The sequence below is a fragment of the Hetaerina americana genome, unplaced genomic scaffold (assembly GCF_022747635.1).
Source record: "Hetaerina americana unplaced genomic scaffold, ioHetAmer1.1.p SCAF_9, whole genome shotgun sequence".
Classification (NCBI taxonomy): Eukaryota; Metazoa; Arthropoda; class Insecta; order Odonata; family Calopterygidae; genus Hetaerina; species Hetaerina americana.
In genome coordinates, this window is record NW_027287538.1 from 4059790 (window position 1) to 4076107 (window position 16318).

Consider the following 16318-nt stretch of genomic DNA (forward strand, 5'->3'; position numbering starts at 1 on the left):
AAAATATGATACGTTAAGAAGGAAAAGTGTGCATAAATATAGATGAACTACACAGGACACAAAGAAAATCTTAAAACAATTACTGACAAAGATTAATGGCCAAAAAATTACCCTGAAGTAAAATACCATGTAATAAGATAAAAAGTTTTAAATAATTTTGATGCAATACTTTATGACCTAATAATTCAAGCAAAATATAAAAAACGAATTACATTATTTCTAAAGTAATTATTGCATATGACTTAACAGTCTAAAGTCTAACAGCACTAATTGTTTTTCCTGGTCATTTTCTCACAAGAACATGGAATCAGCATATGATTAAATGATGATTTAAATAAATTATTAGGAAATGTATATAAAGTCATATCATGAGGACAATATACCGATTGGCTTTAAAACTCAAAATCGAAAAAAAAATTCAACCAAGAGAACCAGTGGTATTATGTGCATTAAAATTTTGGAAATTCTTGGAACAACTTACTAAGACAATCCTAATCTCTGTTGTGTATCTCCTTTTAATGTGCAATAATCTATTCTAAAGTTAAATGTTTAAGGCTATCCTTCACTTGAATATATCTTAAGGTGTTCATAATAAAAAAAGATTTTAAGATTAGATGGCAGAAATATAATTTACAAAGTTAGGTGACATATCCCTTCAAAAGGACTACAAACTTGACATGGTGTAAGGGTTGTGTATTCTCACGACCCCTGGAATTCTGAAGCACTCATTTGGGTACCCTAGTGAGTGCCCCTGTAGTTAGCATGATCTACATTGTGTGAATTCTTTTGCAAGACTATATTGTGACTAAAAGTTACTAAAGAAAAAATTAAATCTTGATGTTGCATGCCTGGTGTGTAATCATCTCCTGGCATACATCCTAGCAGTGGCTTGTGGGTACCAGGTTTATACAGGTCTATCCTATAAATAAGTAGAATGATTTTTTGACAGCAATGCAGATGGCTGGAGTAAGGTGATTTGTCGAAGGAAAGGTGCCTGAATGAGAGGCCTTACAGGAAGCACACCACAACTGGCAGAGGCACTGTCATTGGTGCGTCGATACATAAGGCTGCTCTTATGAAGAATTTTATCAACTTATACTTTGATCTGCAATTAATTTTTTCCCCCAGATTTATTCTACTTATTTTTGGGAAAGACCTTAGAGTAGATTAAACAATTCATATTAAACCCTGAATTGAAAAAAACAAACTGATTCACTTTTAAAGTTATCTCTTAAAGAAATAATTCGAGGCCATCAAGATTTTGCAGCAGCAGGAAAAAATTAAGCACTTTCCAGGTTAACTTTCAATGCAATAGTTCAAGACTAGAATTTTGCAGCAGGTGTTTATAATGTGTGAAATGTCTGCTCAGTCATCAAAATAAATCATAATACGGTATATATTTTAAAAGGTATAATAGCTAGATAAAGCAGTTTAATTATCTTTCCTTTTTGAAGTGAACGGATTTAAATTGTAATTCTGAGTGAAACATCTGTTGCAATCTGTGTGTGGAATGATATGCAATCAGATAATTAAAAAAACAGGAATTTCCTAAAATGCTGCTGTGGCGTTTATGAAGAATTACTGCAGTTGATGAATTTTAAGTGAGATGCAGGGGTGAAAGAATTAGTTAATGTACCTCTTTCTGTACAGCCAACCGCGCACATATCTCTGGATAATAATTACTGAATTTGCTAGTTTTTTTTCTCTCATTTGCTCCAGGAAGAGGTCATGAGCATCTTTTAGAAAAACTTTGGTGTGGCCAAGTTGATAATCAGAATCTTTCGGCAGCACAGAAGTAAGAATCGTTTGACAAGAAGTATGGCAATCAGCCTGGAAAATAGAGAACACAGGTTTCATATATTAACTTCAAAATAAAAAATTTAACTGTAAACAATATATACATATTTCCCTGAAAATACTGATTACAACTGGAACATATCTTATGATGACTGGGAGGAATTTCAAGACACAAGCCAAAGAACACTCCAAGTGTCACAAAAATCAAAACTCCATTTCCCTCTTCACAAAAAACCTAATATATTGTAAACACAAAAGCAATTTTGTCTCAGAAAAATGGCACACCTCCCTCTGTAATGATAAACTTAGTAGCGTATCCAAAATTTTTGAGGAGCTAGGCTGGGAATCACTCATGGAACGAAGGTTAAATTACAGATTAAATCTCTTGCATAAATTGGTAGGTTGTCCCTTTAGCAGTGATGATGTTGAAAATGTATAGTATTATTACCCCCATGGTACTGCGGTAGAAGAGATCATGTAAAATATTAGAGAGATTAAGTATAGAACAGAAAGATTAAAGATGTAATTTTTTCCACAAAAAATAAGGGATCAGAATTACATTGTCCAATCCTGGAAGGAGAAAATGTTTGGGCCAAAATTTGTCTGGTGTATATTCGCCCCCTGCCTCACACCCTAGCAATGGCTTGCAGGGTGCTAAAATATAGATAAATATAAAGGATTAAAAATGGATGCTGTCAAGCAAATCAAGATTTGAAGAAATTTGGCAGACCCCGAAACATTACCTGGTAACAATCAATTATATTCTCATCCCTCCCCTCTCCTTTCCAAGAAAGTGACCTTGAGTGAAAAAAATACCACCCCTACCACTCCCATGCCCTTGACCACACCCAATGCCTTTTCATAACCAAGGCACCATTTGGGTAAGAGAAAGGTACTTTCCTTTCTCTTCGCCACATCTGTCACTCTCTCCCTTTCCCTTGGCCTCCGGCGAGAATTTGTGTGGAAGTTTGTCGTTGCCGATGTGCCGCAGCCAATAATAGGGGCAGATTTTCTCCGCCATTTCGGTCTCCTTGTGGATATGCCTCTCCCAGCAAAGGCCAAGTGATAGTTATCAGTAGTGCCTCCCCTATTCCCGCCTTATTGCCGAATTCCTGGAGTTAACAATTCCATCGGGAGCTCCCCAGCGAGCCAAGCACTCCACGGTTCATTTTATAGAGACCACCCCTGGCCCTCCGGTTTCATCTAGGCCCCGCCGTCTCGCACCAGACAAGCTTCCCATTGCCAAGAAGGAATTTGAGCTGATGTTTCAGACAGGTACTGCGCGGAGGTCATCTAGCTCTTAATTAAATGAATAATACAATGTATCTGTCCACTGTCCTTAATTCACGTACAACTAGTTTCAACGCTCAAGCGTCATCATCAGGTACCTTTCATCATCGTCATCATGAGGTACCTGATGATGACGCTTGAGCGTTGAAACTAGTTGTACATGAATTAAGGACAGTGGACAGATAAATTGTATTCTTTTTTTAATTAACATGAATTTCCACAAAGTTGAGCCGGGAACAATTGAACATCTAGCTCTTGGTCATCTGCCTTACACCTGGTGCCGATGAAGAGCGCCGAGTGGCGCCCGTGTGGCGAATACCACTCGCTGAACTCCAGGACCGTGCCTGATCGTTACCCGGTACCGCATATCGAGGATTTTGCGCAGGGGTTATGTGGCTGTGCCATATTTTCGAAAATTGATTTAGTTCGGGCTTTGCACCAAATACCTGTCAACCCTGCCGATAATCCCAAGACTGCACTAATAACACCTTTCGGCCTTTTTGAGTTTCCATTTATGACATTTGGCCTTCGAAACGCTGAGCAGACCTTTCAGAGGTTTATAGATGAGGTGTTAAAGCCTCACGCGTATTCATATATAGATGATATCCTTGTTGCATCACGTAATCCTATGGAGCATGAGCAGCATCTGCGGACAATATTTGGCCGCTTGAGGGATGACGGCGTGGTTATTAATCCCTCAAAGCGTGTTTTCGGTTTGAAAGAGGTAGTTTCTAGGATGCACGGTGTCGGAGGAGGGAACTAAACCACTCACCGAGAAGGTTAACGCCGTGCGTGATTTTCCCCCACCAGCTACCAAACGCCAGCTGCGGCAGTTTTTAGGGATGGTAAATTATTACCGCCGTTATATCTAATGCCGCAAATACCCAGGCTCCCCTTAACGACCTTCTGGCGGGCAAGGTGAACGGCAAGGACTCAATCATCTCGACACCAGCATTAGAGACTTCGTTCCTAGCCTGCAAGGAAGCTTTATGCAATAGTGCCGTTTTAGCACATCCGAACGTGTCTTTACCCCTGGCCCTTTTCTCAGACGCTTCGGAGTTTTTGGTTGGCGCCGTCCTTCAACAACTCACTTCCAAAGGATATCAGCCTCTCGGTTTCTGGACCAAGAAACTGAGTGATGCTGAAAGGCGTTATAGTGCTTATGACAGGGAACTGTTAGCAGTATATAAGGCAGTGCTCCAGTTCCGGCATATGGTGGAAGGACGAACCTTCACCATCTATACAGACCATAAACCCCTTTCTTTTGCGTTTTCCCAGAGGCATGAGAAGTGTTCCTCCCGTCAGTTTAGGCATTTGGACTTAATAAGCCAATTTACCGCAGACATCAGGTATGTAGCAGGTAAAAATAATATCGTAGCAGACACCATGTCCCGCATTCAAAGCATTTCTGCCTCCATAGATTACTCTGCACTAGCTGCCTCTCAGGATGTGGCGGTTACACATATTTCATCTGTCAGCTTTGGAGTCTTCCTATTCTTCCCACCAGAGGACAGCACTGGAGAGCGGAGACGAAGACGCGTCCACCAACTAGCCGGCAGTCCGCAGCAAGACCTATCGCAACAAGCAACAGCTTGCTCCGTCCGCACCCCTTGTAATTGAGCATTGTGCCAATAAATATTCCGCAGTTTTCTTTCATTAGCTTTTTCCTTTTATTTATGTAGCCACTTCAGCTTCCCCCTTCGGACGCGACAAGGAATCTGATCATGACCTTTTAAATTCTCTTCATGATTCCTCATTAATTTTGAAGAAAGTTGCTTTTCCTGGTTCATTAAATCCTCTATTATGGGATATGTCCACTCCTCAGCCAGGCCAGTAGTCACCGAGCCTTTCTGAAAACAGGTATTCCTCAGCATGCATGGATTGTCCCACCCTGGTATTCAACAGACAACCCGCCTAGTAGCTGAGTGCTTTGTTTGGCCTTCCATGAGGAGAGACTGCTGTGCGTGGGCACGCTCATGCTTACAATGCCAGAGGAACAAAATCACGAGACATGTTTCGTCCCCCATTCGTTGCTTTCCCATTGCCAGTGCCAAATTTATGCATATTCACATAGATTTTGTTGGGCCTCTTCCATGCAGCCATGGTTTTCGCTACATAATGACATGTATTGACCGCTTCAACCGGTTGCCTGAAGCTTTCCCACTTTAAGACATCACTGTAGAAACCGCTGCAAGGACCCTTTTCCAGGAGTGGATTTCATGTTTTGGAACTCCCATTTGCATCACCACTGACCAGGGGTGGCAACTTCAAAGTGACAAAGAAGAGGCCAGACATGTGGAGAAAAAATGCATGGCGTTTCCACCACGATAACGTGCCGGCTCACATGGCGCTGATCGTTATATATTTGCCAGAACCGGAACTTCCGTGATCCCGCAGCCACCCTACTCTCCAGACGTGGCTCCATCAGACTTTGTTTCCAAAGTTAAAATGAACCTCGAAAGGGCACCGATTCGGCTCTATTGGGGACATAAAAACTAATTGTACGGCGAACCTGAAGAGGATCCCTAAGGCGGCTTAACAGGCAGGGTTCGAGAGCTGAAAGAAATGTTGGCAAAGGTGTGTCTTCAGTCACGGCATGTACTTTGAGGACGAGAAGTTCGATTAAGCCGTCGAAGCCATTAAGTATCCGTCAAAATACACAAGTTATAAAATCAGTCCTGTCTTTTTATGATCACACCTTGCATTTACTTGGAAAACAGCAGTGAAAATATTTAAAACAATCAAAGAAAAGCTTGAAAAGGTTGAAATTATTTTACTTGTGAGTTCTGTATCAGTGCTTGGAAAGGCAATGAACCAGGAGAAGAAACAAATAAGAAAAAAATGGCCACCACAACAGGAAAAAATATAAGTTTTAAAACACTTGCATTGAAAAAATCATTCAATTAAAGATAAATGTACTCTACGAGTACATAAATTAATCAAAGAAGAAATAAATACTCTTTGTCCTTTTGTGTTCCATTGCATTAATGACCAACTACTATGGCTTCATGTATTTCTCTACTTTTTGGACCCAAACTGACCATTGATATAAGTGACCTTAAATCTAAATAATCACTTGCCTACTTCTCCATCCTTTTATTTATGATCCTAAGTACCATGTTAGCTTTCTGTGAAATCAAACTTAATGATCTATAAACCTCACCTACCTTTATCTTTTCTTCACAGGGAACAGATATGATGAAATTTCCTTACAAAATTCCTCCCTTTGAATGCTAAAAATAATGCACAAAAACTCTTCTTTCCATGTTTTCATTAACATTTAAACAGGGGGTGTTAAGCCTGTTGACTCAAACTATCCAATATCATATTCTCTTTCAATGTATAAACTTGTTGGCCTAAGTTCTTTATCATATAGTCCTATGTACACCTTCCATCTCTCTTGGATGTTTTCTGCTTCAACTATTATCTTACCCGACTTATCTCTGACTGCCAACACAGATTTTCCCTTCTTACTTCCCAATAATGTTTCAACCTTCTTATACAGCACACCAATTTTACCCATCCTCTGCCAACTTTCTATATCTTGCATTGCATCTTCCACCGTGCTTCTTTTGCTTTATTTGTAACCTGTCTAAATTTATTATGTACTTCCTTCTGCCTAACTCTGTGATTACATTCTTATATTTCCTTCCATTGTCTATCTTTCTAATCATCTCATCTTTGTTCCAAAGTCTCCTTGTCCTATTCCTATATTATTTCATTATTATTATTAAAGTTTCTTTTGTGGCTGTTGAAATCCCTTTTTGGACAGGTTCCCATTTTTCTTCCAAAGTAACCAGCTTCCTTTCCTCCCTCTTGATTTTCCCTACTGCATCCTGATAATCCTTTCTTCTTATCACAGTCATTCCTTCTGCATTCCATTTTCTCAATCAACTGGACTCACACATTACACTTCATTTACATTTTGCATATATTACGATGTAAATCTGCATCCACTCCCACAAAACTATAAATTCACCATGCTGTTCCTAAATTGATGCCTAACCATATTATAGTCTACCTGATCCCTGCGAATTCTCCACATATATTGATGTCTATTGCGAAGTTTTAACCAAACATTCATTAGAGTTAAGCACTGCCTCTTGTAGGTCTATATTGCTTTCTCCCAGCAGTCTTTCTTTGTTCCTAAACTGAGGTACACTACCACACTCAACATCTTCAGTTATTTTAATCTGCATAGTAGTGATTTATATTAGCAGAGCTGGGTTCATGTTGGTGGAGTTCATTCACAGCTAAGCTCAATGGTGGATGAAAATTCACACATCAGCTGGCCCCATCCACGCCATGGTAACATCTTTGCCGGCCAATCCAGAGGTTGCCAATTCAATTCTCACCTAGGTTGATTTTCCTAAATCTAGGGCTTGGGTGTTTGTGATTGTCAAATTGCTCTATCATTGTACAAATGTATATGTTGTTTGTTAATAACATAAGAAATATTTCCTCATTTTTTATTAAAGGCAAATATTTTATACTTTCTTTGAATTTCAGAAATCATGAGCATTGCACATTAAAATGGTATCCAAGTATTTTATCATTATTTCTTTTGATCTAAAAAATCGACCATATGTACTTGATTTTATTATTAAAAAGGATTATGATTCTAATTATTTTGAGGTCTTATTTACAAAATGTATGCTTACATGACAAAATTGAATAAAAACAAATTCTTATGATACCTTCCCATGCAATAGTTCACCAGCAACAATAAGTCATGAGATTTCAAAGCAGAATCATGAGTACATATTAATTCTGCAAAAATAAACAGAATTTTATTCCTGAAGCAAGATGGTTACCTTGTTTCCATGAGACATTCCATCCACAAGTATATGATAACGATCCATGAAGTCATTGAACAAGTGCCTGATGGGATATCCAGCTTGCCTTATGCGAATGGTTTCCATCATCCCAGAGTATCTAAGCTGCCGGCAGCATAAAGATCTGTCAAACATCTGAAATGGATTAATCAAATCATCTTTACAAAAAACTCAAGATTCAAATTACACAGAATTCCTCAACTTTTTTATGCCACCTTTTTCTAAAACCTCTTCACAAATATTATGCATATTGTTGTACCTTTACAATATTCAGTATATACATGTTTTGTATAAAAAGTATCAGAAAATATATAAGAAAAATAGATTTAGAATATCAGATGTTATTTCGATACCTTTCGAAATTCATCAAAGTACATCCCTTGAGCATCGACACACACTTTTGCCCGTGGCTTTTCCTTGACTCCAAGGCTCCCTGATAATCTGATTCTGAAAGGTCCTTAAGGGTATGGGTGCAAACTTCTTTGATGGCACTTAGGGTCCCATGGTGGTGTTCTTAAAGGGAATAGGATTTCATTTTTGGGAATAGGAAATAGCCTGCTGGTGGCAGGTCTGGACTGTAAGATCATCGTGAGGGAATCATGGTGATACTGTTGCAGGTCTTTGCAAGCAGACACTTGACTCTGCTCTTGGTGGTCCAGCACGACCTTTGGGACAATTTTAGCACAGATCTTTTGCATTGCTAGTTCGATGGGAATTCAGCACTTCAAGGACACGTCAAGAAAAAATTGCTACTGATACTTTTTATACAAACCTTGTACTACTTTCTAAAGCATTGGCACTTGTACATAGGAGTGGCCTGATACCAGTTCTCTTCTGACCCGGTACTGATATTTTATTATACTGGATTTCCAAATTGAATTTTACATTATTTACATTTAATTATGCATTTCTATTTGTCTCATATACGCAAAAAACAAAAGTACCATGTCATATTCTACAATTTCCTGTAATGAAGGAGCAGGGCAATCTTTGAGGAAGGGGAGGCAATGTAGCTTAATGCGAATCATCCTGTCCTGGTTGGTGGAAAGACCAGCACAGCACCAGATATTTGGTAATTCTGTGTTTTTGAACTGTGCACCTGGCACAATGGCAGATGGAGGATAGAAATGGAAAAACAACTATCAAATGTAAGAATGTTGTGGAGGGCATACTTGTGGACCAGAAACTGTGAGGAAGATGTACTATGGTTGTTAGTGCAGATGGAAAAGGGAAAAGAAGTTTCACCGACATGAAAAGAGGAGTACTGGTTGCATTGTGGTGCAGAAAGATGATTAAGAATGATATAAAACAGAGATGGTACGAGACATGGGGTGAGAGGGAATTAACACTGAACAGAGGCAAATTGATGGCTGCAGTAAACTAATCCTAGGATTGAAAGACCAAGGATAATATATACAAAGAGGTACCCAAAAATAACCCGAATATTGTTGCAGTTGGCGGAGCATCTATAGTTAACATTTCTTCCACTAACTGAGCATAGTACAAATCATTCTAAGTTCTAGGAAGGCATTATGGTCATCTGGAAAGTTTGTGTTGAGTCACAACAATTGGTTTTGTAAAAGCAGTGACACTTGCTCCTTGTTTTTCGTCGTGGTGAATTTAAGTGAACAGCGCACTGCTCTGAAATCTTGCTTCCTGCTTGGGAGAAATGCTGCAGAAACCATCATTAGATGTTAAAAACAGCTTACAAGAATTGTACTATCAGAAAAACTCAAAATGACCAATGGTTTCCTTGTTTCCAAGAAGGTGAAAAGTCACTAGATGACTAACATTGTTCAGGACCTCAGTCAACAACAATCAAGCCAGTGGAAAACTTGATCGCCAACTTAACCAATAAAAGATCATAAAGTGAAGTTAAACCTCAAGATGATGCTCATTCATTTTTGTATTGTGAGAGGGGGATAGTGCAATTGACTGAATTCATCCCACCATGCCTGACTGGTAATCAGGCTTTCTATTTGAAGGTTTCAACAAGATTGTGTTCCAGTGTGAGGCAAAATAGGCCTTGCCCCTTACTCATCTGATCTCGCTCTAGCCAAGTTCTTCTTGGTTCCTTGAATTAAGAGGGACATGATAGGACAGCATTTTGATGATGTGGAAGCAGTAAAGAAAAGAACAAGGCAGGAGCAGTTGAGCATCAAAGCAGATGAGTTTGAAAAATGTTTCCAGGAATGGAATTGCAGATTGTTTTGTAAAAAAATTAAATACATAGCTTTAAAAAAAACTATTCTGGTTATTTTTGAGTGCCCCCTCGGGTATATGTACTTGGAAGTGCAAAACAAAAGGAAAAAATCACTTGCTTTAGGGTAAAAATTAATTCTGACATTGATTCTATTTGGGAGTCTTGAATCGGTCTAAACCGCCTTCTAGCATCCTTCATAAAATAAATGGTTTTTAGACAGTTGAGGACATACGTATTACTTCATGATCCTGAATTGACCACCACATCATAATGCAACAGCTACCTGAATTGGAATTGAATCCCATAATGATTACTCTAGTCAATTCATACATTTCACCTATTTTCCAGGTGGGTAAACCCTGGGAAACATCTGAGAGTAAATCGTCTCCGAACTAACCTTAGGTTTTTTAGCCTCATTTGGTTTAATGCAACGCACAAAAAATGGCTGGCAGGCATTAAGTGTCTTCATCAGCTGATCCAAAGACTTGCGAAACTGAAAGGATAGTGTTGGGTTGCGGCGCTTTGAGTCCAGAGTGTTTCTTCCCATGTTCAGCACACCTCCTGATCCGCTCCCTATCCCATCTTCAGCAAAGAGCAGTTGAAGGAAGCGATTATTTGATATGTGGACCAACTGCATCAAATCCAAGCTGAAGGTGTCACGGTTCTTCTCTAAAAACCCTGCAAATTAAATTGTATGAAAAATGCTTTTAAATATCAGTCATCATTTTAGAAATAAGGTTAAACAAGAAAATATACTCCTAAATATTAATGCCCATTGTGTCCAGGAATGGGTAGTTTTTGTGGGGTGCCACAAGGGGAGATTATTATCTTGAAAAAGGGTTCAATTTCATACACATTGGGGATCTTACACAAGCACATTAAACACTCCCACACCTTGGGCTGATTGTTTGAAGGAAAATTATTTGACACCAGAGACAACCAAAGGGTACTATGCATATTACTCTCCCTGCTGTTGGATACCTGTCAAGGAGTTTAACTTCATAAGAGCAATAATAGCAGGTCATAACTTCACTTATTAAGGCAAGCTATTATAGAGATCTCCACCTGCACAAAGAGTTATTACATAAAGAAATATTCAGCGATTGTGTACATATTCTTCTGCTGAATTTTTATCGATAAGTAAGCATGAGCATGTAACTAATTCATTAAGTGGTGCCCATTGGCTAAGAAATGATTTGGTATTAGTCGCTTACATTCAAATGATGAAAAATGCAGCATATTTTATGCAGTCTTAAAACAAAAATAACTGAAATTGAAATAGCTGAAATACTGGGCATTTATATTGATACAAAACTTAATTGGAAGACCCACATCAGCCAAATCTATAATAAACTGAGTAAAGCTGTCTATATGTTAAGAAAGCTCAACTTTCTCATTTCAAATGAGTGTCGTTTAACCTTTTACCATGCCTTGTATCAATGTCATTTGAATTATGGTGTTGAATTGTGGGATTATTCCCCCAAACATGTTAAGCAAATCTTGCTACTACAAAAGAGAGCTATTCCATCTCTTGCCACCACATAATTCCTACAATTCCTTTTTTACAAGAAAATATGATTGTATTTTGTTTATATATCTTTAAGGCTCTGATTCATGTGAAAGTTAATTTAGAATCTTACCAATTAAGATCTCACATTCACATCTACATCATTAGGGATAAAGCAAATTTAAATATTACTTACTCTAGACTGTCTTCACCTTAAAACTTATTTCATAATGTGAATATGTGGTGGCATAACTGGCTGTCAATTTAGTTGAAATCAGACTTTATCCCAAATTTCAAGAATAGGGTATATAACTAGATACTCGGTAACCCACTTCACTCGATTGATAAATTATTTTGTGACAATCTTCAACCAATTTAAGGAGTTATGTTCATATATTGTGTAACAATAATAATAATAATAGGCTTTATTAATTTTGTGAAATGGTACAGCTATTTCAGAGTGTAAAAATCATTTGCATTGACTGAGATTGGAACCTGGATCCCTTCATGTCTGGCTGAGTTAAGCTATTGAGGAATCCTCTTAAACTCTGAAATTTTGGGGGTTTTAAAGGAACCAGAAGTTGTGACAAAATACTGTGCATACAATATCACAGCCATTCATAGTTGTGTGCAAAGTGCCACAGCCTGAATGCCTGTGACATTGTATGATCAGTTATTCATCACAACATCTTGTTCCTTCCAAGCCCACAAAATTTCAGAATTGAAGAGGATAATTACTCACCCAAATAAGGAACACTTCGAGCCCGAAGTTAATATTCCTATTAATTATTGGGTCTTCAAAATCCTTGGGAAATCACCACTATTCAATCAATTCAAGATGCATTTGCCTTCATTTGCTCTCCACAGAATTTCTACTCACTACTTACTTACCTCTTGTGTCGTAGAAGACTATCCCAGCAAAGTGATTCAATCCAAATGATGACACTGTATCAGATTTAGGCTTTATATAGTTCTTATTGTTGTCATTTGCTTTGTTCACTTTTGTCAGCATTGTTTGATCTGTGCCCTGGAATAACATAAAGGACATTAAGGTTATGTCACAAGGGCAGAAAATAAAGTGTTCCAATGATGGAATTACAATATGCCCCATTGCAATATGTGATTCATAGAAATGCAAATAGTTTTGGACAACATTAACTTTTCAATCATTTCCATTAAAATATTTTATTTCAGCAAAACAAAGCATTTTGTTAATCCACATTTGCATCATTGGGAAAAAAATTCTAATCTTCCCTTACACCATCATAAAATTGACGTAATATTGAAAATATGTAATGCTAGCAAACATTTTTTAAATGCATGGCATGATGACAACAATTGACATATGGCTTACACCTCAAAATTATACAATACTATGAATGAAAATCTCTGTTCAATATCTTAACCATAAAACTAAAGGATTACTTTCATTTTAATTGAACAGAGATGAGAGTAGCACCTATGGCTACCTCAACCACTTTGTTCATAAAGTTTATTTGTTGATCTCAAATAATCTATGGCATTTTTGACTCTCAACTGTTTCTAATCTTCAGTCTAATCTATTTGTTGGATCTTTGGATTTTATTTTTATTGCTGAATATATCAATTTGTAATTCGAGTATTCACAAATACCCTCATGGTATATTTTAAAGATTTTTTCCTCACTAATAGGGTCCAAGTAAAAAATCTTAATGTCAGCTTCAGATTAACTCCCCTATACTGCCTTATATGCTTGAGGGTGCTAGGTGTCTTCACGCCTGGAGATAAAGGCTGCACTTGACTAGGTCTTGGGGAATTCAAATATCATTATCATAGGTACTCAGAAGGATATAAAGCAGTGCATGCAATTCCAAGATGGTTCCCCTAATTCTAATATCAATGGTTGTTTCAAGCTGATCCCTGAAAATTGCTCAATTCTTCATTTCTCAGTGTAAGTGGCTCCTGGAAAGTGAGCTACAATATCCTCATTGTTCTGGGGAAAGGTATCATACAGGGTCAGTCCCAAAGAGTGAGTAAAATGATTTTTCCCGGCAAAGTGGATGGCTGCAGTGGGACGATTTGTGGTAGGAAAAATGGCAAGAGGTCTTGGGAAAGCAACGCAACCCACGTCAGTTGTCTGCAGGCTGTCATAGTCTGCAACTCACTGCTTGACTGAACCCCTGTTTGAGGGTCACGTCACGAATTCATGATGTCATCTTCCATGGAGCAATGATATGGGATAAAATTTGTGTAAAGCATGGACAATGGGGTTCAGAGACCATGACCATGGTTAAGGATGCTATGGAGATGGAGAAATGTCCCAAGTGATGGTTTTCTGCTGGCCCAATATATTCCGGGAGGGTAACGAGGAGGTTGACGATGAGGAATGTCCTGGACATCCATCAACAACACAGTGTGATGGAAATGTGAGGCACATGCCCAATTCTGAATGACCCATAGAGTGTCAGGATATGATAGCAGAAGAGTGCAATATTCAGAAAAGTGCAGTGCATTGCATCTTTACAGATGGATTTAACCATGAGGATGATGTGCCAAGATGGCCCCCAAGGTGCTGTCATAAGATTGCTTGAGTGGCAATCTTGCCTTGGACCTCTTGGACCACTGTGAAAGTGACTCGAATATTTTAGAATAGGTGCTTACTGGTGGCAAGGAATGGATATTTGAGTATGACCAAAGTAAAACCCCTTTTAGTATCATTTTGGACCACTGGATTATGCCAAAGAGGCTGTGACGAGGTGCCTGAACAAGATTCCCATTGATGCCTCCCAGGAAGCGTACCGGAAGCGTGGCAGGTTGACGATGAGGAATGTCCTGGACATCCATCAACAACACAGTGTGATGGAAATGTGAGGCACATGTCCAATTGTGAATGACCCCCAAGTGTCAGGATGCTGGCGTCGGTATGTTGATGCACAAGGAAAGAAGATTGAAGATTGTTTTGAAGATCTTTAGTTAATTGTACTTTGATCTGAAATTAAGTTTTCCCTCGATTTATTCTACTTATTTTTTGGGACAGACCCTATAAGTCTATGTAAAATGAATGCACATATGAGGGTTCTTAATGATCTTCTGCAAATAATATTAAGCATAGGGAACCAATTCAAAGATGATGAAGAGGAAGGATGATTCTGATGAAGATGGAAGATATTAAAGGCACACAGTACACTCTGTGGAGCAGAAGCCCTAAGTCACCTTTTTTCTGTAATCTGAAGATTTTGGTAATCTTTGGTAATGACTCTCAGAATATAAGTAGAACTCATACGTTATTTCTAGCTTCAGAATGAATTAACACAGGGTAAACTGGAGGATGGTCAACTGCCAAGGAATTTGGTACTTTGGCCTAATGTTGTGGGATTATAAAGCATCAGAACATTTTGAAATGAGGAAGAATACATAGATAGTGCTTCTAAATAGTGTATCTTCTGAAAGTGCATCTAAATTTTAGCTCAAGACAGTTATTAGTAGACCATGCGATAAGCCCTGCAATAGATCTTGCTTAGCCATTTGCAAACATGGAAGGAAAAGATGAGATGAGTACCTACATTAGTGTCATCTGCATACAGAATGACTTTTAAGTGTTTAGGTAAGCTAAGGTGACTGGAGAGGTAATTATAGAGATAAAAAACAAAATGGTACACAAAACAGAGCCTTGGGGAACAATACATTCTTTGCCCTCGGAAGTAGGCTTATTTAATTTAAACTCATCAACATCAATAACAACAGGTACGGATCTCTCATTTAGAAATATTGAATTAATTCAGCACATAATTGGAAATACTTGGACACCTAGCCAATTCAGCTTTTTTCAGGAGTAAGTCGTAATAGACTTTATCAAAGGCATGCGAGCATCTGGTTAACCTTTTTCAGCAATGCAGATGTAATAAAATTAAGTGCTTCATGGACTTCTTATGCAAATTATCTATTTTTTCCAAACCCATTCTGGCAGTTTGATAACAGCTAATGGGAATTCAACTAAGCAAATAATATGGTGTAATATAATGCTCATAGATTTTTGTAATTCTTTCTCAGGGACTTAAGGAATTTTAGCTAGCTGGTAATTGGCCAATAATTCTTTATTGCTTTCAATTGTCACCCTTCTCATTCTTCTCAACCATTTTGAATTCTGGTGGGGAATTATATGCTTAAGTAGAAAGATTTGTTTGTTAAGCATGGTAAAGGATCCAGAAGCTGCAGATAAGTGGAGGGTATTAGACTGCAAGGAAATACACTCATTGCTGCAGTGCATGCATAGCAAATACCTATTGATACTGGCAGAACACAGGGAAAGAAATAAAGGAATATAATAATTTGTAAGAAAACATTGTGTATTTGTGTGATTAAAAATGTACGAGGGTCATCCGGAAAGTAGTACCCGTTCGTGAAATAAAGACAAAAAAGTAAATATTAACCAACATAAAAAATTTTATTTGAAAGAGGATACTTTAAACTACTTCTCAACATAATCTCCAAGCAAATTAAGGCATTTGTCATAACGTGTGACAAGTTTCTGTATTCCTGCTGCATAGTCCTTCGCCGCCAGCTCATTGAGATACGCGAGGGACCCATCTTGCACAAATTTTTGCATAATGCAGATGGTGTTTAACAATTTCATGAACAATTGTTCGAGAAACATTGGGAAAATGCTCACAGATGTCATCAATTGTGACGCGCCGATCGTTCCTCACG

The 16318-nt window shown here is 38.2% G+C and overlaps 1 protein-coding gene across 1 annotated transcript in view; it reads right to left on the bottom strand.

The window, feature by feature from the left end:
• The window catches only part of LOC139699003 (myosin-VIIa-like), a 130684-nt gene that overhangs the window by 75014 nt on the left and 39352 nt on the right, over window positions 1-16318 (bottom strand). Inside the window, exons 11-14 of the mRNA XM_071597998.1 lie at window positions 12524-12659; window positions 10523-10803; window positions 7902-8057; window positions 1637-1830 (exon numbers count right to left, since the gene is read on the bottom strand). Of these exons, the coding sequence (XP_071454099.1) occupies window positions 1637-1830; window positions 7902-8057; window positions 10523-10803; window positions 12524-12659 (767 nt within the window). The remainder of the gene's footprint in view (window positions 1-1636; window positions 1831-7901; window positions 8058-10522; window positions 10804-12523; window positions 12660-16318) is intronic.